The 24,396-nt window shown below is 45.3% G+C and overlaps 1 protein-coding gene across 6 annotated transcripts in view; it reads left to right on the forward strand.

Moving 5' to 3' along the window:
• Positions 1-2,049: 2,049 nt before the first annotated feature.
• ZNF423 (zinc finger protein 423) overlaps positions 2,050-24,396 on the forward strand; it is a 235,109-nt gene continuing 212,762 nt past the window's right edge. For all 6 annotated transcript variants that reach the window (XR_009746157.1, XM_061469085.1, XM_061469083.1 and 3 more), the window contains exon 1: positions 2,050-2,292. Coding sequence is in view for 5 of the 6 variants with exons in the window: in XM_061469085.1 (XP_061325069.1) it covers positions 2,253-2,292 (40 nt within the window). In the remaining variant the exon portion in view is untranslated. The remainder of the gene's footprint in view (positions 2,293-24,396) is intronic.

The raw sequence follows: 24,396 nt of genomic DNA on the forward strand, positions 1-24,396 counted from the left end.
GTTTCCAAGTGAAGACTGTTAGCAGGAAAACAGAGCCCCCACACAGCCCCCCACATGCTGCATCCCACATCCGTGTGCCTGACAGGAGTGCAGGTGCCTTGCAGTGTGCTTCATGGTTCTTGCTGGCCATGGCCTGCTCCAGGTGTGCAGCCGGGTGCTTCTTCCAGGACTGTTTCACGGGGTCTTAAGGACCTCCACCCTTATTCCTTCCAGTGAAGACAGCTTCTCTTCTGATGTCTGGATGTACAATCCTCTGGGCTCTCCCGGTGGCATGGGCCCACCCGTGCAGGGCAGAAGGTGCCTGGAGACGTGGTTCCTCACGCACTGGTCAGGGTGTGGAACACGAAATGTCACAAATGCCTGTTCCTACAAAGCAGCAAAGAGAACGGGAAGAGAACAAGCCTCGTCTAAGTGGTAGAAGGAACTCACTGAGCATTTATCTTGAGCAGTTTCATTCATAACTTGGCAGCGAGTGCTCCATGGGATAACAAGTTTAAAACACTTAGGATTTTTCTGGAAGAAACCTTCCCAGCAGAGAGGCGCAGGAGACTCCAGCTCCTGCTAATTTAACACGTTAGGAAAGGCAAAGGAAATAAATCTTTCCTCCAGCTCATAAGAAGTAGCCGAGCGGCCGGGGGGGGGTTGGGAACACGACGACGACACACTGAAGTGGGGTGCTTGTCTAAAAAACCCCACAACTTCTCCCGCAGCTGCCGAGCCTCCTGCACTGGGGAAAGCTCACGGCCCTGTGCGGACCGCGGGCGGCTCGACCCGCCTGCGCGCTGTCTGCACGGTGTCTGCGCACTGCAGGCCGGCCAAGGAGCCAGCACCGGTTGGGGGGGGTAAGAGGGATTTCGGGCGGCTGCGCGCGGTTCCGCGGCACTCCGCGCGGCGGCGGCGAGTCCGGTCCGCGGCTCAGCGGTCCGCGTTTTGCGGGTGGCCGCTGTATTTCCCGGGCCGTCCATGGCTCGGTGCTGTTGGCTCTCTCTCCGTCTGATCGGCGCAGGCTGCGCGGGGCTCCCTACGGGATCAGAGCGCTCCCCCGCCGGGACTCCACTCCTCACATCCTCCTGCTGGGACTCAGCTACATTTCCAGCCAAGCCTGGCTTTATTATGTGTGTCTGCACTGCAGCCCCAGCAGCAAGATCAGGAGGAGGAAAAGGAGCCAGGACAAAGAAAAGAGAGGGAGGCTGGCGAGAGCTAAAGAAAATAAAAACCCAGGGCAGCAGCGGCAGCAGCGGCAGCAATGAAGGCAGGAGCGGTGCCACCTTTCAGCGAATAATCCATGGAGGCAGCTAGCGGCCCCGGCATCGATGCAAAGAAGCACTTACCTTGTTCCGCGAAGTGCGTGCGTGCAGGGGAAGGCGGCAGCGAGCGCGGCCGGCCGCGGGGAGTACACCCGCCCGCCAGCCCAGCTCCAGCTCCGCGCCCGCACCGCGCCCGGCCGGCCGCCCCCCGGCCCCCGCGGCCAGCCTAAACAGGGACTCGCCGCCCTCCCCGGGCAGCGGCGGGGCGAGCAAGGGACAGAGACGGCCGGGGGCGAGCGGGCGGAGAGGGAGGGAGGGAACGAGGGAGGGAGGGGGTCGCCGAGCGCGGCCGGGGGAGGATTTAGGAAAATCGCAGCAACAAGGTCGCACCCCCGGAGCGCTGGGGCCGGGGCTCGTCGCGGGCTGAGACACTGAGTTCTCCCTGCGCGCCCTCCCCCACCCCAGCGCAGGGACCCGTGCAGGGCTCCGCGGCGCTTTTTCTCAGCTTTATTTTTTAATTTTATTACTATTATTCCAAAAGCGCGAGCCGGACTGAGAGCCGCAGGGCGCCTGCAAACTTTAAAGACAACAAAAAAGCGGGTGGGGGCGCGGGCCGGGCTCGCTGTGCGTCCGTAGAGTTTGCACACCCGAGGGGGGGAAGGAAGGGAAAAGCCCAAAACAACAAAGGAAAAAAAAATTGTAACTGTTGCGCCTGTGATTTTATATATTTTTTCTCTTCCTTTTTTTTTTTTTTTTTTCCTTTTTCCCCGTTGGGGGGAAGGTGTCCAAGGGGATATAGAAAGAGTAGTTGAACTTGCCGCATTGCAACAGGCAAAAGAAGTGAGAAAAAAAATCAAATAATTGATCCCGCTGCTGCCGCTTCGCCTCGCAAAGTTTGGAGGTGGGGGGGTGGGAAGAGGGAAACAGAGAAAACGCAGGGAAAGGAAGGGAAGGCAGGGACAGGAGGAAGACGAGAAGAAGGAGGACGAGCTCCGGCGCCCGGACATGTCCAGGAGGAAGCAAGCCAAGCCCCGCTCGGTGAAAGGTAAGACATCCTCCGCCGGCCCACGGGCAGCAGCCGCCGCCGCCGCCGCCTCCGCCGCCTCGTCGCGGCCAATCAGGGCCGGGTCCCGGCTTGGCGGGGATTGCAAATCGCCCCCCAGTACGGGCCGGTGGTGGCGGAGCTGCCCCCCTGAATGCAGGATGCCCCGCGTGGGGAGCGCTGCCTGTACCGCCCGGTTCGGGGCGGGTGCCAGTGTGGGTACCGCGGTGCCGGCCGAGACTCGCTGGCGACACGTGTCGCGATAATTGCTGGAAGAAGCCGGTAGCATCGTTGAGGCGGGGAGGGAGGAAAGTTTGGCGATGATGCTCGGTGAGGCAGGCGCATCAGCGGGCTGGGGAAGGGGGAAACGGAGCCTAACCGTGTTTTAGCCGGTTAGCTTGGAATTAATGTTTCTTTATGATTGGGAATAGGAGAGCCATCTGTTTCCTCCTGCTGTCCAATGTGCGTAAGGGTGGTGAAAGAAGGGGAGAATTAAAACCAATTTGATAGATCGGGGTTGAAAACTTGCTTTGGCTTGAAGAAATGATAGCCAGATTTAGGAAAAGCTGCATGAATAAAGATTAAACATGAAACTTCACATGTTCTTCATCATCCACAGCGAAGGGATGTTTAAATCCTTCTGTTTACCTCCATAAGAAAACAACTGCTGGTGAAACGTAAAAGGAGGGCCGGGACCAGCCCCACGCCGTACTGCATGCCTTGCCAGCTTTTTAACTTTAAAGTGACTGGGTGCGAAATGGAAGGCGTGATTTTGGAAGCCTTTCGCTCCCAGCCATGAGGAGGTTAGCTGGTGTTGGGTAAGGTTTTATTGTCCTCTGCACAAAGCAGAAGTCACAAACTCAGTGGTCCGGGGGCTTTGTTGTGGAAGCACAAAAGGATCATCACTTCGGATGCCCAAAAGATGACAAAAAAGTCCGAAGTGTTCGTAATTAAATAACTTGCGGGTGGACAAAATTAGCGAGCGGTTAATGGACCAGCTAAAGGACAAATTGAAACCCCATCCACGGCTATTTTAGATTATTTGTGAAATATCCGCTGTCTGGCAGATGATTGCAATGTAAATCATACGTGCTTCAAATGTTTTTGAAGTTTTTGTAAAGTCAGTCCTTCATCTTTATACGAAACCCTTCATCTAACGGTACGGTTCAGCATTGTGCTATGGGGCAGGTTTGCAGCATGGCGGTGTGACCCTCCGCAATCCTGGACAATCTCTGCCAAAGGAGCTACTTCAGTAACTAGTAGATGAATGTTACAGTCTGTGGGCAGAAGAAAGGGCAGAACTGGAGCTATTTCTAGGGGATGCTCTGAAATACATTGTTTAAAATGAAAAGAGCCGCAGTCTGAGAGCAGCGGAGCAGGCCTTGGGTCATGACTTCCATCGGGTGAGGGGATCATGTTTAGTGGCCAGGCCTCTGGAGTTTAAAATATTTTTCTGTGCTAAAGTGTCACATTTAACATTCAGGAAATAGTTCTATGCCAGTGAAAACCGTGTTTGATCTAGAAGCGCAGTTAGTAATCATTGACATCTTGTGCCATAATAACATTAGGTATTTACCGTTTATCAGGCAGTTGTTTTCTACCTCATTACTTTTCAGGCAGCAATATCCCTTGCAAGTAGTTGATACTTCATAATGAAATTCTTATCCTAATTCTGATACAGAACCGAGCGCTATTTACAGGAACATGTTTAAGAATCGGAGCAGGTAACTTACTGGCAAGTCATAGCTAAGAAGCATTATCCCTGTAATGTAGAAATATCTAGAAGGTCTTTGCACAGTGAGCTGGGGGAAGCCCAGCTGTTAAAAAATTCTAAATATTTTGGTAGTCTCTAGGCACAGAAAAATGTGTTTTCAGCTTCAGCATAAACTGGCTGTAAATTACAGGTCTTAACATGAGCTGACTAAACAAGGAGTCTGTGGAATGAGCTGAATCTGGATGAAATTTTGGATAATAGGAGGCAACTCATCTGTGTATGCAGGATAAACAATTTCTGCCTTTCTTTATATTTATCCATATCATCTGCTTTTAAAAAGTCTGTCATATACATTTTGTGGTCTAGGGAGCTGGCAACACAGTAGATTGCCACAGTACACGTTTCCATGGAAATAATTGAGATGTAATAAATAAAGGCACTCTGAGGTCACAGGTTTCCCAATTCAACTGAGAAGAAAACAAGCAAAAATTATGTGGATATACATGTAGCATTTAAGACTTAAAATAATTTACTGTTTTTTCTCTTTTCGTGTATTTATTTCACTTTGTATAGCAGCTTTGCTATTTATTAACCACTACTGAGATTTGGGCATCCTTTTTCATTCACAGTCAGTGTGTGTGCCTGTGATGAAAGGGGTTATTCTGCATGCAAAAGGCAAGTTGCCTGCACATTAACTGGGAGCAATGCTGACTTTAAAGAAGTGACCGACTTTGGCAGAAGTACCAAACGTTGACAACGCATATGTCAGCAGGGCTGCAGGGCATGTGGCCCCGTGCTGTATTATCAGGCCTGGTAGAAACTTGCAGGAATTCCTGCAGCTGTAACTCCAGCAGTAGCCGTGGACTTTCCCCTGATGTGGGATTTATGATTTGCAATACAATACTCTGATTTGTTTTGACCATTAGTTTGTTCAAACTTGAAAATACTAACCCTGTGGCTGGTGACTGGGGACAAAGTTCTACTTGGCTTGAAGGAAGGTTGTTTCAGATCAACGAGGATAGGGTGAAAGTAGGAGGGGTTGAGTCTTTGTTGGCTTACAAAATACATGCTTCACTGACAGTGTGGTGGTAGCGGTGATGGAGTAAAACACTGGCCTGCTCTGAAGCTTTACTCCACATCACAGTTGAAGCCTGTGAAAGTAATTTTCCTCGGCCCAGACCCTGCTCTTGCCCTGCTGCCAGTAACCGCACCTGCAGAGGGTTTTTCCAGTTGTCTGTAAGGAAGAGTTGTACCTTACTCTGTGCATTAAAACAATGTGGTCCTGAACCCCAGTACCATAACATGGTTGTGGACATAAAACACATTGTCTCCGCACTGCAAGTGATGGGGAGTGATGTCAATACCAACATCCTTAAAAGTTTGCTGTGTGCTGCCAGCTTTGGGGAGCACGCCGTTGGCTGTGGTGGCTGAAAAGGGCAGACGTTCTTCTCCCCTGTTGATTAAAGTGGGACTTCTCATGCTATAACTTGGGGCCTTTGGAAGCTGTTCTGGAAAGTGAATTGCTGAGGTGCTGGTAACAGTAACTGGTAGGTTTCCAGCTCCATGTAATTGTAATTGAGGAATTACTCCACTGCAGTTTGTGGGGACTGAGCTGGTGTTGGCACAAGGTTTTAAGCATCAGGTACCCTTTGGTTGCTGAATTTGACAGTTCTGCAAATTGCTGTCAGCTTGCAAGGGTATTTTGTGCGTAAACGTGCTAGCTGGTAATCAGACTGTTTTGCAAAAGAATGCACTAATTAAGCCTAGATTTGTTATCCTACTTGAAGTTGCAGAATCGCTGTCATATTTTTCTGCTTTCAGTTGGCAAAAAATGCTGATAGAAACTTTTGATTCACACCCTACCTGCCTCATTTGTGTCAGTCAAGAAGAGAAAAGGGGGGTTGGTTGCTACTTTGTTATCTGCAAAGTAAATAAAAATACTTCAACCATTTGCTGAGTTCCAATTAGTTGATTGCTATGAATGATCTTCTTTAAAGGAATGCTGTTTTACCTATCTGCTCATACAAAGGTTTGATTTTGAATGTCTTGTGAAAAGCATTCTCTTTGTCTTGATTGATGTCAAGAATAAAAGCGTGATGGTAATATCCCTTTGAAAGCTATTGTATTGTCAGCTCTGGCTGACAGCAGGAGGCCCTCCTAGTGCTATAGATTAGCGCTGTGAAAACACTGACATTTTCTTTGTTATATTGCTGTTGTTCTGCTTGCAAAGTCAATTATACAATGTCGGAGCTCAGTTACAGAGTTGACTGTGGAAGTAACAATGTCTTTCATACTTGTCTTAAAGATATAATTTTCCTTTTTTTTCCCAGTTGATAGAGAAGAACCTGCAGGTACTGGAGCAGTACATTCTACAAATTAAATTTTGACAAGTATAATCATAATTGCCAAATACAAGAGACTTGTGCTATTATCCTTTAATTTTACAGTTCATTCAAGTTGCAGTGGAATCTTATTGATACAGTGAAAGCAGCAGCTAAAATTGATAAAACTCATATCAAATAAGATTACGGTCTTGATTGTTCTTTATCAAGTGTAGCTTTTGGGGGATTAGGAATAATTGGAGATGTTGGTGTTTCATTGTGGGGCTGGTGCCCTGAGAGCATTTGAATCCGTGCAGTATTCTGAGCACTACCTTCAGGGATTAGCCCGCAGTTTTTAATTTTTGCTGTGTATTTTGCTACAAGTCTAGCAGTGTTCTCCCTTGAACTCCACAAGTCCCATTTTCCTTCCTTTCCCTCCCCCGGTATGCCTTTCTGGATGGGATCTGGGTGGTATTTAACTGGTTTTACTGATTGAAACTCCTGCCTGTGTGCAAACACCTTTTAATTGTGGCCTGTTCCCATCGGTCTTGGCGAATAAAATGAATAAATGTGGCACAAAATTGAAAAGAGTGGGAAAGGTAACGCAAAAGGCTTAAATACGAATAGGGAGAAAATAGAAATCTCATGTTTTTTTGGTGATGCTATGTCTAAAGCCATCAATGAAAAACAACTGCCATGTAACAGTAGTGGCTCTTGGAGAAGGCCGCCTATTTTTATTCATCTGAAATATTTGTGTACAATCAGTGCAAGTTAAAGCCCATCATTCACTGCTAAATTGCTTCAGATGACATGTGCAAAAAAATAATCAGAGCGCTCTTGTTAGGATGTTAATTGTAGGATTTCTAAATTACTATTATAAACTAATAGAGTAACAAAAGATTCTACAGTTACCAGTAATTTGTCAGGATTTATTTTGTTTTTCTTCAATAATTGAAAATTAATGTCTTGAAGTGAAAGCAGATGTTCATGCCATCCTCTGAATTGGATATAAAAATGATGTTTTGTAGATGCTTTAAGCTTGTTTAAATACAAACGGCTTTATCATAGATGAGGCTTTGGCTTGGTTTATCTACTGTTTGATGCCAAATTAACTTATAGGTTAAATCTGGGTAAGTGGCTTCAGCCTGGTTAAATGAACTAAGCCAAGTGCTTGGGGTGGCACTCAATGATCGGTTCTTACAGGAAATGTATTAATAAACCTTCCTCACCTGCTAGCTCTGTGAATGATGATACTTTCTCCTACTGTAGAATTAACATTTACTTCTATTTTGATAAATGCACTCTGGACTGTTTACTCAGTTATTTTTACTGAACTAGTTAATTTATATCTTCGCTCCCAATTGCAGTTTGTGAAATTTGAAAAATGTAAACAACGTTTGTTTCTTTAACAAAGAAGCAATCTCGGTCTCATGTGTTAGCCTGTAATCTCTGAAAGATAATAAATTTCTTTATGTATTGTAATATTTTGTTAAACAAAAGATTATTAATTACCCACAATAATTGAACTGTCTTAGAAAAATGCCTACATCAACCCCTCATGGCTCTATCAGTATTTTCCTTAAATGCCTCTGAAAAAAAGGATGGCTATTATGTTCCCTTCTATCTTAGTAAATGCTTTGGAGTAATGAAATACTTAAAATATAAAACCTATTACAGACTCCTGCTAAATCTTGACCAACATATACAATGGAGGGTCTCGTTCTGGTGCATGTGTTGGTGGATGTGGGCTCTAAGGGTGAGGCTGGGAGCTGGAGCCAAGTGAGGACCAGCTCTGAGCTCTCACGTAGCTCATGCATCTATTCAATGTACATTTAGAGCCCAGAAACAGATTCTTGTGCATTTTCTTTTCTGAAGTCCATTAGTAAATGCAGAGAAGCTAGTTCCTTGGTCTCTTAGACAAATAAGGTGATGTGAGTTTTAAGCAGTACATCTTCTTGACAACTCCTAGATGTATATGTATGTGCAGCAGTGAATTATAGTGGTTTATTGGAGTCGCTTTATTCTAGGGAGTAGAAGGATGTGCAGAGACTAAATGGTCTCCTGTGACATTTCCAGCTACAGAAGGCTTGAGATTCGACCTCTTGCAATGGTTTGTTTTCTAAAATGCAAACAAAGGGACCCGATGGGGTTGGAAACTGGGTGATGCCGTTTGGAACAGGCTCACAAATCTCACTGCAGTACAGACAATTGGCGTATGGCATTAGCTTTCCACCCTATGACTTATTTCAGATAGCACTGCAATACCCATCTGAATCTAGCGATAAGTAGCTTCATTATATTGTTTGCGTTTGCTTAGAAAGAGAACCTTTTCCTTTCTAGCCACAGATTAGGCAACAGAAGGACCAATTTGCAGAGCTTGTAAATGCCACTTGTTAATCATATGCAGTACAATTATTAATTTTTTTTCTTTTCCCCCTTGGATGCATTAAGTCAACTTTTTAGCTTTTTATGTAATTGAAATTTGCCCTTTTGTTACCTGGGCATGAATTATTTTTGAAATGTTGTCATTACCTGCCCTGCTGTGAGGTTTATCTCTTCTGTTCATCCTAATTAAATAAAACATACTGTTGTTCACCAGTCTCGTGTTGAAGTGAATTACCTGCCTGAAGGCTCGTGCTGATGTCGGCCACGCTTGTTGCAGCAGCAGACACCGTTGACTAACACATTTACTTTTAGATTTTCATTTCAAAGGGCTCAGTTTGTGCAGTGTGACAGGTGAATCATGAACGCTTTACAGGACTTTCAAGAGCTGAACAAACAGTAAAGGACTTATTGCTACCAGAGAGTGGCAAGTACAAATGTAAGGCAGCCTTTGTGGCAGAGGAGTGTTTCCTTTGCTGGATAAAGGACACTCAGAAGACCTGAAGGGCTCACTTGGGTATGATGGAGTTAAAATAATCTCAGTTGTGGTCTCATTTAAACCCACCCTACCTGCATGTTCTCCTGGGCAATTTCTAGTGGGGTTGATCTTGGCACTCTTTGTAGCATCACCCGCGGTTGTGTTCTCCTTGAGTCTGGGACTGATAACGAAGGCTGCTTCAGTAGTGTAGCAGTTGGAGTTCCTTTACACAGAAGTTATTTCCAGTTCGTATTAGAGAAAGTAAACAATGCATTTGGGTTTTAAAGCGAAGTGCAGGGAAAGGTCCCTGCTTGTAGAGAAATGGTTTGTTTAAGCCTCTGATAGCGCTACAGAGAACACACTGCTCTGTAGAACACTGGTGAAATCCTGTTACGAGTAAAGTACAAGAGTTAACAAGTCGCTATGCTCCAGTCTCTGATGGCTCTTGTTAGGCTCTGGAGGTTTGGTCAAATATGGCCTAATTCTGCTTTCCAAATATTAAAAAAAAATTACACAGAGGGCAAAAAGACAAGTCCTTAATATGCATATCCTGGGAAAATCTTAAACCAGTATTTTTACCCTCTCCAGTCTCAAGGCTAATCAAAATTCCTTTGTTTCCACATCCACCATTAAAATACATGCCTCTCTTGGTCGTCTGCTGACTGTACAAGTTTAACCACTCAATTGAGCAGACTTGCAAAAGCTGTTACAGAGTTTAACATTTGCCTACAGGTATTTTAGAGATGGGAGTGAAGCTCCAGACAGTCTCTAACAGTACTGGTACTTAAATTAGCAGCTCTGCTTATTTCTTGGTGGTCCTCACATGGCTGAGAAGAGGTTTTTCTGGGTTACCATTGAGGCAGGTTAGCCAAGCCTTCACCTGGTGATGACTTCTAGAACGCACTTCACATAGCAGTGGGCTGAGTGATGATGAAGATAATGTTGACAGAGACACACTTGCTATGCTCTTTGAAAAGAAGGTGTTTAGAGTGGTGCGGAGATGAAGGGCTTCCCTGGGTGAGCATCTGGGACTCGCTTTTGCAGTTTCTGGGGTGAGTGCGATTTTCTGTCTTGACACTAGCTGGAGTTGGATTGGATGTTTAAATGTAAGCCAGCAGCGTAAGTCCAAGCTCCCTGGAATGTGCTGGAGAACTAATGGTGTTAATTGAGATGCTTGTTGATGTTGGAGGACTGTGGGTAGCCATAAGCTTATATCAGGCATTGAGTGAAATTTGTGTCTTGTTTTGGTGGTAGTGCTTCTTATTGATTTTAGTGATGATAGAACTTTATTCTCATTTCTTGTGCTGCAATTGAAAGAACAAGAGAAGCAAAGACATTTGATAGAAATAGTCACTTGGCATCCAAAGCTGCAGAAGACATCTCCTTCTTCTTCTGTGAGATTGCTGCTGGAGGGGTTTCTAGGAAGAGCAGTGAGAAGGTTCAAAGCACAGAGGATGCAGTGTTGCTGTAGGAGTTCCCCAGTGGCGCTGCAGGAAACCCAAGAGGCCTGGATTGTGTTTAACATCTGTTAATGTGGGCAGGTACAGATTCATGTCAGCAAAAGTGACTGTGATTCTGCATTCTGTCACTCTCCTGTCCCAAAAATTAGAAAACTAAAAGGAGGTAGAGAAAACACATGGTAGAAGGATGAGCTTAATACGTTGAGAAGCACAAACGCTAAACAGAGAAATATGTAAATAAAATAGGAAAACTGGGAAGTCTGTTGCTGGCATTTGAGTATGGAGGGTGCGTGATAATTAGATGGAAGGTTTTGGCACAGAGGTTTACTTACCTGGAGCTGCATCCATATTATTTTTAATTTTGAGTTTAAGAAGACTGAGTAGAAGGAGCAGATCTGAAAAGTGACTCCAGTTCCATGGAAAAGGGTATGATTAAGCATAAGCAGAAAAGAAAACATTAGAAGTGTAAAACACCTAAATAAGGTAGCTTTTCTGCTCTTACAGAATCCTAGAATTGTTTAGGTTGGAAAAGCCCTCTAAGATCACTGAGTTCAACCATTAACCCAACACTTTCAAGTCCACCAATAAACGATGTACCCAGGTGCCACATCTACACATCTTTCAAGTACCTCCAACAATGGTGACCACCACTTCCCTGGGCAGCCTGTTCCAGTGCTTGACAACAGTGACAATGCTTTCCTGTCTGAAGGAGTTTATTTGTTGTAGTTTATAGTTGTTTTCTGTTCAGTATAATTAAACTTGAGGAGGACTGTGATTGCAGTCATTAGTTCTGGGAGTATCAAGTATTTTCTAGTCATGACAGAATCTGCACATGATCATGACAGAGTCTGAACTTCACTTGTGAGGACTCCTGATTATTGAGGGTTTTGGAGGTCACAGTGGTAACTGGAAAAAGTAGACTTTGAATGCTTCGTATGTGAATGCACGCAAATACATGTCATCTGTGATGTGAGTTCACATGCACGTGAAAGAGGTCTAAGAAACAGGTAGTATCTTTTGTTAGACCAACTGACATGGTTGCAAAATGCAAGGAAGTTTTTCTGATTCACAAACCTGCCTCCTGTTTTGAAAAAAGCAGAAGCCTTATGGCTATTTTGCTCAACAGGTAAATTAATGCAGCTTTGCTTTAATTCAGTTATTCAAGCTCTTACTCAAATGCCTCGTGCTTCATTAGATTACTCACATGAGTAAGGATAAACTGGATTATATAGTAATGCCAAGCTTGCATATTATTTATTGCTGAATTCTGTGGATGCATTTCAGTTGGGAAGTTTGCTTGTGGCCTCCTTTATTTCTAGGAAAATGGCATGCCTTGCCCTTCATGTTTTCTTTGCTTTTACTGACCAGACTGTTCCCCCAGAGGGCATGTGGGATGTGGCAGAGTGTTGAAAACACTGGGATAGAGAGATAGAAAAGGAAGGTTGTGTGTGAATTGCACCTTATTTATGTTTATGCTGGATTTCTGTGGCAGAAATGATGTGTTTCTGGCAGTGATACTTTGTAGGGAATGTTGTAGGCAGCTCTGGGTAAGAGAGTTGCTACCTTGAGATGATTTTTTTTTTTACAGAAAAAGAAGTACTTTCAGTATAATTCTGAACATCCTTTAGGAGTATGGTACAATATATTATTAGCCATTTAAAAATGAAACTGAGTGCTTGCCTTTGCATCTCATACTGAGTCTCCCCTAATGCTCGTGTATGAGTCTACTAATGTGATTCCCCTCATTTGAAGGGTGTTTTCTTTCCTAATTTCTTTCCTGCTTGATAACAGATAAGTGAGATTTGTTTTAAAGCTCCCATTTGGTTTATTTTGATTACTATTTTTGGTCTTAGATAAACCCTCAACAGAGAGCTTCTGTTTTTATTCTTCTTGATATAAGTAAATTCAGTAATGAATCCAAATTTAGAGGTGAGGGTCTGTAGAAAAAAACAAACCAAAAGCCACTCCTGGGAGGTGCTTGGCAGCTCTGTGGTGTGACTGGCTTCCACTGCACCCAGTGCACTCGCGGAGCCGCAGGCAGGAGCTGCCTGGCCCTGCATGCAGAGCCCTGCCTGCAGAGCTGCCAGGCTGCACAACTGAGTGTCCCTGGGTGCTTCAGAGACATGGGGGGACAAACCCCCTGCTTCTGGCAGAAAGATGCTTCTTCAGTGATGGGGCTGCTGGTGGTGTGCAGGCGGGTCTCCCATGAGCGGGGTTTGCTGGGTGCTCTGACACACAGCAGGAATTCACCCAAAGACCAAATGCACATTTTCATGAAGAGCTCTCTCTGCTATGATTTTTCCTCCTTGCCAGTGGCTCTGTATTCAAAATGTGGCTCCAAAGAAAATGCATAGAAAAATGAGCTTTTAATTTGTCACCTGCTGCTGAACCACCCTGTTCTCCTTGAGATGCCAAGTTGTAAATGAGGTTTTTGTATCCCCAGACATGGCCATCCAAGAAATATTCTGTGTTGTAGCTGTCAATGGCAAAGCTGAAGACATCAGGCTGGTGGCTTAAAACCTGCTGCCGTCTGATTGGCATGAGCAAAGGTAATGCAGCACAAAACTTGAGCAGACAAAAAGGCAGGTAGAGAAACTGTTGTCTCCAGAGGCTTGGGAGGTCCTGGACGCCCCCAGAGCAGGGACTGCTGCAAGCTGTCTGGCAGTGCTGAGGAAAAAGGGAGCAAAATTGTTTTCTTTGTGCAGTCATTCAGGGTGCAGTTGGAAAACCGCCTTTAATTTAACTCTTAAAAAATGCAGAGTTGGTTCTACAGATTTTGTTTTTGTGGAGAATAGTGTCTTGTCTGGCCACATGTCCTAAGGCGTCTTCCACTGTGTGTATTTGTTCTGAGCATGGGGGACAGCAGGTATCCCAGCTGACAAATATAGCTTGTCTCCTAGCAAACCTCAAACCACCTAATGGAAGCTTACCTTGAGCTAGAAATCAAGAGCTCTGATTTTTACTCAGTGATGGTGGGTTGTATTAAAACTAGCCCAACTGTGGGACCATGAGGGAAACTGGCTGTTCCCCGGGCCCTCTGCTCAGGAGACCAGCTGCTGCTGTTATTGTTGCCTTGGCCAGGTAGACAAATGGCTGTCGTTGAAGCAAATCCTCGAATCTGTTGTGAAGGATGCAGAACCACCCAAGTGCAGCCTGAAGAAGTTCACTGAAAGTGATGAAGAATAGACTCAAGATGCATAACTGCTTGCTGTGCTCTCCTGCTCTTGTGACAATTGTGTCCTGGTGGAGATGTGAGCTGTGGAATGCTCTGTGGTGTCCCACTGGGTGCTGCTTCTCATCACTCTCTAGATAGGGATCCCCCCCGAGCTGGCAGCCATGCTTCAAAATCAATGCAAAGCAGAGAGAGTTTGTTCATTCATGCTGTGCCAGTGTCTTTCACTGCTCCAGTGCTGGTAGAAGTTGCTGGCAGTAGCCTTGTATGGGGCAGCATTGCTGGGGAACAATTTTCTTCTCTGTTCTAAATTAGTGGAAATAGTGTCATTAAGAAGTTGGATTATGTACCTCAAGAAAAAGGAAGATTTGTTTTTCTGCTCCTAGCTTGCACCATAGGCTGTGTCACCATGTGTCACCAAGTGGGTGCTCCTGCTAATCCTGGCACTTAAATGCTAGCTAGTCCTTTGGCAGGTGCTGATCTGTCTCCCATGCTTGGATGACAGGAGAGATGATGGTAAATCCCACCTCTTTTTGCTACTGTACGCAGGCTGGTTTCTAATGCCTGAAGTTTGACTATGGTTGACCCAAGTACTGCTGTGTCCCGTAACCTCATGCGTAGGCTGGCCTGTGTTTCTGGAGTCATAAGGTACTGACAACTTTGTGAAGGACAAAGCCTCTGCTGCCCAAAGCACCTGGCGTCCTTGGGCCCTCCCAGCTGGTGGCTGGCCTGGCCTCTAGTGTGGCAATGGCTTGTGCTTGTTTGCATTTTATTTCTGATCTGGCAAATTTTGATGGCTTTCCCTGCTGGGAAGGACTATCTCTCCCCCCACCCCCATCTGCTTATTTTTAGTCATAGGACGTAAATGTTTGCCAAGAAAAAATAAAACAACAAAGAAAACACCTAAAGCAATGTCAACTTTGTACCTTTCCTTGCTCTTAAACAGAAAGTTTAATTGTGTTAACTACTGATGTGGGTTTTTTAGTAGCAGCTGTGATTCGGTGTTAAACCAATGGTACATCAAAGAATAAAATGTGTGCGTGTGGGTTTTCTTGTGTGCTTTCCTAGTTATTATTAATCTTGTTCTGATTTGGGGAAAACATTGTGGTGTGAAAATATGAGGAAATGTCTCATAAAGGAATAAAAAAAAGAGCTTTAAATAGCTTGTGCAGTAGCATTGGTTGGGCTGCAGTCTGGGCTCTCGAACAACTTTACTTTAAAATAATAATAAAAAAAAAAGCTTTAAATCTTATAAATATTTTGTGTCTCTTTCTGTCTCTTTTGCAATTCTTAACATACATTTTCTGTTCTGCTGTTAACTCCCAGATGCAGAATTCCTAAGTTTGGGCTAATAGAAAATTTGGAGGATTCTTCATTATCTGAACCTCTTGAGAAATACCAAATATGTTCCAGTAATTGTGGTGTAGTACAACAGGGAGTCACACTGGCAGTTTGTTGGAAAGGGTTTTTCCTGTAGTTATGAAAACCATACAACTATTAAAATCCCCAAAACTGAAACCTTTGGGATTACTCATATACTTACAGTTAAGCGCATGCCTAAAGGTAGGTCTATTCAGCATGCCATTTCTGACTTGTGTTTTGAATCCTAGCTTGAGAATATCAGGGGAAAAAAACTACTCCTCAATCACTTCAGTCTTGTGCAGCCTTTTAATTCTGTGCTTACATGGCTGTAGCATGCTGGGCTGTGGCTCACACCCAGGTTTGCTGTAAAGCAGGTTATTGATAATAAAGAATGAAAAGTTTGCAACATAGTTGAATACTCAGGCTGTTAGAAGAGGCTCAGGGTCAGATGTCTTCCCTCCTGCCTTCTCTTCTGCTTCTGCCACAGCTCCCTGTGAATGCACATGAATCACTTAATTTTATATTTCCTTCTCTCTGTCAGTATTTTCCATCTTGGTTGCATGCAAGGAGGGTGTAACATTTGTCCCTTGGAGATCAGAGTGAATTTATGAAATGCTGAGAGATTCTGGATAGGTAAAAGTGAAATGGAACACCGATATTACAGTTCAGGTCATAATATTTGGTTTGCTTTGTGGTGGTTTCATCTTCCCTATTCCAGAAGTTGTTTTATGGAATAGAATTAACAAGGAAAACTAGAAAGTGATGCTTGCTTTATGGCTGCAGTGTTGGGACTTTTGTCCTTGCCAAGCAATCTCTTACTGAGAAGGTGTTGGTTGCCTTGCTCTTCTGTCTGCAAAGCAGCAACAGTAACAGCTCTCTGTATTTCTTAGTTTTTATTTTAAAAGCTTCCTTTTATTAAATACTTATTCTGTGTGTGATTTTCTCTTGGAAAATACTGGCATGTGCCTCTACACGTATTGATATATCACCCTAAGGAGTTAAGTTAGCACACCTATCCTTGTGAAATAAAATGCATTTTGTGTCTTTGTCTAAACAATTTATTTTGAGCCAGAATTTGGAAATATGCATGTTGTAGAGTATAACTAATACAAAAATATTTTTGTTGTGCTTCTTTACAGAAAATTCATTTGCACAAATATCAATATGTGGAAGAATTTGATTTTGAAAGCAGTCCCATCCACTTTGTACAAAAACACAATGGAGCACGTAAACTCGCTTTAGACATGACTTATTCTACTGTGTCCCATTAATTGATGTTTACACAGTGCTTTGAAAACGTAAAGCGCTATATAAGTGCTTATTATTGCTACATTATTATTATTCTCTCTCTTGAAAAAAAACCCTCTAGGGAGAGGGCGACTTGCTTTGCATTTCATCTGTAGTGCAGATCCCACAAGAAATATACCCATTTGTTTTGGTTTTTACATTCTGCTCTCCCCACTTCCACCCTTCTGGAAAAAGTAAGTATTGTGTTTAGAGATTACAGAGCTCTTAGTCTATGCTTGGTAACTACACCAATGAGAACATTATTTGAAGGCATATAAAAATCTTAAAATAGCTTCTTATTCCAATCTGTGCAATAAAATTGAATTGCTGCTCTGGCCTCAGCCCCTGCTCTCTGTGGGTGCTGTGGAGGCAACTTGGCCAGCCCGGGCACCAAGGGACGAGCAGGAGCTGGTGACGATGCCTTTTGTTGGGTGCTCCTGCCGCGCCTGTCTGCCTGCGTGGGCCCAAGGACAAAAACCGCTGAGTGAAGGGAGCATGGGGACAGTGCCAACAAAGCCTTAGAAGAATTTCCTTCCTATACAGAAGGAGAACTACAAGTTTTTCTGCTGTATCAGAACTATTGTTTTTCCTGGTAAAGATATATTCATCAATCCCTTATCTCCTTTACACTCTTTTGACAGCAGCCTGTATCACTGCAGGAGAACAAGATTTCAGTTTAAGTTATTTTAACCCTCTGTATCCCTTGAATCTTTATCATCAGAAGGACTTCCAGTGGGCAATGTTAACTGTTTGCATCCTGAAATTTGAGAGCAACTCCCTGTGCCTCTGCCTTATATATGGTGTACATATATATATGGTATATACATATATATATATACACACATATATATGGTATACATATGGTATACATACTGTGCTATATATGGTATACATACGGTATTATTGTTGAGGCACAACAATAATACCATGGCTGATGAAATTGGAGTTATTTTGCCTGGGTACTTCTAGACTTGCATTGTCATAAGCTAGGGAAGCAGTAAACATAGCCTTCTCTGAGTACAGTGAGGAGCATTTCACCCTTCTTGTAGTTTTACATTTGTTATGCTACTCTCCAGTGCTCTGGTCCCTGCCTGGCCCCATGCTGGGCTCCCCATGGTGCAACAGCTCTACTTCCAGCATTCTCTGTGTGTTGCTGCTGTTGGCTGTGTTTTGGGAAGAAGTATGGAGGAAACTGAAAGAGACCTTGAAAAATGTAAGGCATGGGAGAGCCTGAAGGTGATGTTTATTAGAGAGCATAACATGACTTAGATTTATCACTGGATTTGAGTGTTGGTTACCTTACCACTGCCTAGTTGCCAGCAGAAATGGGGACTTATGCAGCCAGCTTTACCTATGTGTGCGTGTGTGGTTGTTCAGCCTGAGCTGGTATCCCCTAGCTGTGGCAGGGGGTGGTGGTCACTGATAGCTGTGGTCTCAAACCTACAAGCAATGGCAAAGTGAAAGAAGGGGAAACCCCTGGAATTGGTTGGAGAGCCACTGAACAGCCTATGGAGGGGAGTCCTGCAGCCCATGGTAGTGGGGACACACTGGCAGGTTGGGCCAGTCTTGGTTGCGCTCAGAGCTCCCTTTATTCATTTGAGGTGATTAATAGTTCAGCTGTGTGGATGCCCATATTTCCAGAGGTTTTCTAAATCAAAGCTGAAATTTAAGTGTGGTCTGATAGCTTAAACCTATGTATTAGGTTACCATTTTATAATGGGTTCATTGGCCTTGTCAACGCAGCTTGGATTCTTTAGTTTCAGAGAGCACCAGGCTGTGGGGAGGTGCAGGACACGAACAGGGCTGGCATTGGCCGGGAGGAGCAATGGGTGGGAAGCACTTTGTCCCATAGGTTGCATCCCTCCCAGAGCTTCCAGTCTTGAAAACTGGCCATCGACAGGTTTTCTTCTGTGCTCAGTGCCCAGGGACATTGTGGTGGTGGGGAGGCAGTGGGACAGGATGGGACAGCCTTGCAGCCCTTCCTGCTTTGTCCTTTCTTGATAGCAATTAATTTGGGCATGGAAAAGTGTTAAATTTTATAGACTGGAAGTTGAAATTGAGAATAAAAACCAGTTCACTTGGGCACTCCAATGGCAGATGAATGGCCAGACACAGAGCCTGAGGCAGCAGTGTGTGCATGTATTGATATAGTTAGAATGGACAAAAGAATTCCACCACTTCTATTGCTCTTTCAGTCCGAGCCTGCCAAGTCTGTAGAAACCTGCTCAGTGAGAGCAACTTGTTACTGAAACCCAGCTTGAGGCAATGCCCAGCACAACCCCTGTCTAGTGGAGGGTGCTTGCCACCCTGCTGAAGACACAGTGTGACTGGGGAAACTTCAGAGAGATCAAATCTATCTACTGTGCTTTAGTAGAGGTAGCTTACCTGCAGTGGGAGTGAAAGGCATCAGACCTGTGTGCTTGTCAGGTTTCCTTGTCAGTGCTTGTCCCTTCCCCCTGGGGTGTCATTTTCTACTTGTGTTTTAATAACAGACACACCAAAATGGAAGTTGAGGTGGCAGTCATTGCCTTGGGGCAGCCTTATGGAATGGTGTGGATGTCACCGGTTCCTCAGTGTCCCCATACCTCCGTAGAGTACAGGGGATGGCCCTAAACACATGCAGGCACAAAGATGCTCCAGAAACAGAACCTGTTTGCGCAGAGGCAAGGGAGAGCGAGTGAATACCCTGTGGAAAATACAGCTCAGCTGCCTGTGCTGGCCACTGATCCCGGGCCGTGATCACCACACGTGGCCATGCCCCGGAGGCCGTGGGGCAGCAGGCTGGCTCCCGGCAGCCCCCACGGCGTGTGGTACGAACAGCCCGCGGCTGGGCAGATGGCTCCCTCCCGGCCACAGGGCTCCGCTCTTGAGGGAGCGAGCCCCGCTGAGACTGCAACAACAGCAACCCGGGAGCCGGGCAGATGGTCTACTGGCGGCCGCCAGCATAATTGCATCAGCTGGTTACTGCTGCAGCCAGCAGAGCCTCCTATTTGCACCATTCTGAAATGAGCCCCAGTTGTTTTTTTTCCTCCCCTTCTTCTTTTCCTTCCCAGCCTTGTTTAAATTTATGTATTTCTGTGAGGTGGGGTGAGGCTGAGGGGCAGCCATCTGCCAGAGGTGTCCACGATGGGGTTGGAGGAGCCTCCAGCAGCCGTGCACAGACAGACACCTGAACGGGTGAGGGGACTGCAGTGGCCTCCTGTGCTGCCTGTCGCTCTGGGCTTGAACAGTGCTGCAAAGAGAAGAGCTGCACCAGTATGACCCTTTCCAGCCCCGGTGGTGCGCTGCAGTCTCAGTCCGTATGCGATATGCCTGCCAGCCTCCACCTAAATTGCTCCACGTACCTGAGCGGCAGCCCCCTGGAGCACACCAGCCCAAGGTCTGAATAATACAGCAAAGTCCCTCGGGTCTGTCTGTCTGCCTTCCCCTCCCTGGGTCGCACCTCAGAGCTGCTGCTGCTGCAGGAGGGCTGTTGAGATGTCTGCTGGCGGTTGCTGGCTCGCCTGCCACCCTCGCTCCTCCTCGGGCTCTGGATACGTAGACAAAAGATCTGCCTGTTCCTATGGGGTCTGGTCTGTTCATGGGGATTGCTGACAGGTGCAGGCTCCAATGGCTTTCTAAGCCACAGAGCATTTATGGAGGGTAGGCAAAGCTCCCCTGGGGATGGAGATCTCCCTGTGAACTGTCCCCCCAGCTGGTTCCCGAGTTCCTCAGTGCATCTCGCTCTGGGCTCAGTGGGGAAGGGGCAGGAGCGATGAAGTGGTGCATGCTGTTTGCTCTGATTTGAGCTCTCAGCATGGCACAGGTAGTTGCAGTAGGGCTGATCTCAACTTGCTGCTGACCCCGAGGTCTTGTAATCCCTAATAGTAGTAGGATTAGATTTTGTCCAGCCAAGTCCTCCTTTCCTTTTCCTTTTCATTTTTTTTCTCCATGCAATACTTTCTGCCCCAGCTAACACACAGTCTGCCTCCTGCCTCAACCCTTGCCTGCTTACTCCAGCTTCCAAGAAAGACTTGCCCTTCTTTTGAGAGAAGATTGTCAACCTGGCACTCCCTCTGTGCTGTTCTCCATGTCCCTTCACCCCTTTCTGTGCACAGATTGGTTTTGCTGTTGTGAGCCTGTTTCTGCCCCTGCCTCTCATTAGGCAGGTGAGATTTCTCACCGCGCTTTCAGGGTACACAACTGATTTCTGTGATGTTAATTTTGAGGCTTTGATTTGCACCCATCTATCAGACTTTTCCACTGACATAACTTCTGCAAAACTTCCCGAGTTCAGTGCCTGTGGTGTGACAGTGCTAGTCCTGAGCTTCCCATTACAGTTTCCAAGAGGGATGGGACATATGGATGAACTAACTGTTCTTAAAGCCCTGGATAAAGTCTACATTTATAATCAGAGAGGGACTGTCCAAACTCTGCACAGCTTCAGTCACTTCAGCAGTGGATTTGATTAGTGATGTGATGATACCAATATGAGAATGTTATGTTGCCGAATTCTGTGAAAGTCTCTTTATCTGCCATAAGCTCCAAATGTGCAGCTTCTGGTGTTTAACCAAAACTTTGCAAATCTCCCACCAGGCTCTTGAGGATCAGTTCTTGTGTAGCCTTATTTTTCCTTTAGAAATTGTAGGTGTGGTAATTATATGTACTTTTGAAAGCTCTAACTATGCCTTATTTAAACTTCTGCAAACATTTTTGTGAGGCCAATTAAATGCCTGCAGAAGAAAACGATCAAAAAATGAAATGGGGAAATGTGCATTTACCCAGAGAGAGCTCACTAGCCAAGCAAAATGTTATGTTAGCCCAACAAATGGGTTATTCAAGCAAAGTTCTACCAAGACAAACATAGGAGAGTCAAGGGTAAGTGAGTTTTGAAGCAATATGGGATGAAGCAATATGACCCTCTCAAGTTCAGTTATCAAGACTGCACAGGTTGAGAAGATGAGGCTGACTTGAAAGATCCGCCTGAAAATGGCATCAGAAAGATCTGAAAATGGCATCAGAAAGATCTGAAAAAAGCAGTCTAAGCTCAATTTTTCAAGCACTCTCCCCAGAATTCAGTATGGGGACTGAATCTGAACCTCTGTGCCACTAGATTCTTTCATTTGCACTTACTTACTTGAGTATTGCAGAAGAAGTCAGTAACAATGAAGTGAGTGCAGCTCATACCCTCTGAAGGCAGAGGCAGGTTATTTTCTCCTTCGGTCACGTGTGCCTGCCTGTGGGAAGAAACCAGCCCTGTAGGGATGAGTGGCTCCTGCCTGTTCCTACAGTGCTGGGCCCTTGTCCCAGCATGGCCATGGGGTCAGAGCATGGCATGGTGCAGTGTCCAGCCCTCGGTGTCCCTAGGGAGACGGCAGTGCCCAGTGAGTGGGACATGCAGGCAGGCCCAGGGTGTTGTGTCAGCACAGAGGGGTTTCAAGAGGAGCAGCACAAATGCAGTCACAGGTGTAACACCTTAGTGACTGGGATTCAAGGAACTGATTGTGCTGCACTGATTTTAATTCCCATTTACTTTCCATCAAAGTTAGAAACAAAACTTATACGTAACTGGATTGAGCCCAGTATGCTTGCAATCTCTGCTGCTGCTGATGGTCAAAAGCAATATTCTGTTTCTAATTTGAGAAGGACTTTAAAAAAAAAAAACAACACGTTTAAAACAAGAGGAAACTGTCACATCCTGAGTGACATCCTGTGTGCTACAGCAGAGTTCTTGCTGCTCAGTGATCAGAATTTCAGCCAAGGGAATAAAATCCAATCCATGTAAAAATGTATTTGCTTTGTGGAACTCTTGTAGTATTGCACAAGCTATTTTCTGATGGTAAAATGCAAATCTAAAATCTATATCCAAGTGAATAAAAAGATTTAATTAAATTAGTTGTCTGGAGGAAATACAGAGGACAGTGAGTTATTGATTTGATTTTAGTAAATTTGTTTTAATATGCAAGATTACATTTTTAATAGTTTAAATTATCAGTGTTTCACAGTGCAGTTAATTATTTCTCAAACTGCATATTGTTCAAGACTGCTAATTTGATATCTGCGGCTGCCTGACATGCATTCTGCCATTCACAGTGCCTGTGACTCATAGGGAGCTTGCGGCTGCCTGGGCTGTCCAGCCCCAGTAGGCACCTTTGGGTGCTGCCAGTTTTGATTTACATCTATTTGGCTTCGTGTTGTTCCCAGAGGGTCTGGCAAATGCCTGTCCTGGGCAGCTCTGCCGCTGCCTATGCTGGGGGTTCAACATGGAGCCACAGTGCGAGCCCCGAGCATCGCCTAAGGGAAGGCAGCAAACTTCCTGCCTGTTCCACCCGGGAGCAGGGTGATGTTTTGGCAGCCATCTGCTGCCCCCAGCTTCCCTGGCCTGGAGAGACTCCAAGAGTGACCGGTGGGGAGGAAGGCAGCAGTTTGCTGCCCTGCCCGCCTGTAAGGGTGGTGAGGCTGGCAGGGTGGCTGCCCAGGTGGGCAGTGTTGGTACATAGTGGCACACAATGCGTTGTTATCTTCGTACACTGCAGGGGAAAGATCCACCCAGCAGCCTCATCTGCCCAGTCCTGTGTGGTGAGAGAGGCCAAGGTGGCGGAGAGGGAACAAATGGGAGTTCTGGTATCTTGGCAAATGCTGCGTAACCTACAAAACATGCCCTCCCTCATGCCAAGCTCTGCCCCAGAGACAGGGAGAGGTTCTTAGTCCAAGCTGTGCCCATAGTGCGTGGCTGCTGGGTGTAAAGCAAAGACAACCTTGCTCATCCATGGCCATTCCCACTTTTCACTGTGGCCTCAGCTGCTCACAGCACCCCTGCACATAGGCTTGGTTGGGCTGGAAGCACAGCGGGGGGGCGGGGGGGTGTTCTTACTTCCCAAACGCAGGTGAACATGAGAAACCAAAGGTGTTGATTTAAACAACGCTGACCTAAAATGAACAAGTTTTAATAGGGTAGTAACATGTAGCATGTTTTACTAACTGCCTATTAGTGCTTGGTACTGCTGGAACCTGACATGCTGGCTTTGGCTGTGGCAGGGGTGTTCACAACCATGGGTATAAGAGTGGCCTTCAGCATCTCTGAGTGACCCTTGCCAGAGGAAGGAGAGGCACCATCTAAAATTAATCCAGCTCTGCCCATGTGTCAGGGGGTGATTTACTCCCATCCTTAGTATTTGGAAGTCAAACTTAATGAAAATAAGTAAGCGATGTTGAATCCTCTCCTTAGCTAATTTATCAGCTTTTAAGTCTGAATATATGCATTAAGGTATGTATTTGTGTTGCTGCTGGAAAGTTGGCAGTGTAGTTAGTTTTTCTGTTTTATACTCAACATTAAACTGTTGTAATGCTTTAAAACACCTGGAGAACACAAACCAGTCTTTTAGAAACATGCTTAATAACTCTGTTTAGTGAGATAAAAAGAGCAATAAAAGGGATATCTCCTTGAGCAAACCCCAGACATGTCTGTAAGTACATCCTGCTTCCAAGTGCCTGGTCGAAGACAGCACTGAAATAACATATGTTAGGAAACTAATACCCTGAATGGTTAGCACCAGAAATATGAATGTGGGGGATAAATTTAGCTGTGATGGCAATTTTGTTCTCTTAAGATATGGTGAAAATAATCAGTTAAAGCTTCAACATCTAAAAATGGTTCATCCCATCTGTGCATGCATGTTCACTGTAGCCCTTGAGCATCTTTGTCCTTTTCTCACCTTGCGTCAGACACATGGACAAATGCAGGAGCATTGCTCAGGAGTGATAAGGTTCCATGGGAATGGGTAGATGAAGGGGTGCTATGAAGGGTATGTCTTTCTCCTCTGGTTTCTGTGTTGTAAATCACCAAGACCTCTCTCCAAAAATTCAGTTCTCACTCATGTTTCTCCCTTCTCATAGTGCAGCCACTGTGCTGTGGATAAGAATGGATAAAGAATATTTAGCAGCTAGCGTTC

The sequence above is a fragment of the Pezoporus flaviventris genome, unplaced genomic scaffold, assembly GCF_033815535.1.
Source record: "Pezoporus flaviventris isolate CSIRO_AGI_PZ_B2104156 unplaced genomic scaffold, CSIRO_AGI_Pfla_v1 ptg000054l, whole genome shotgun sequence".
Taxonomy (NCBI): Eukaryota; Metazoa; Chordata; class Aves; order Psittaciformes; family Psittacidae; genus Pezoporus; species Pezoporus flaviventris.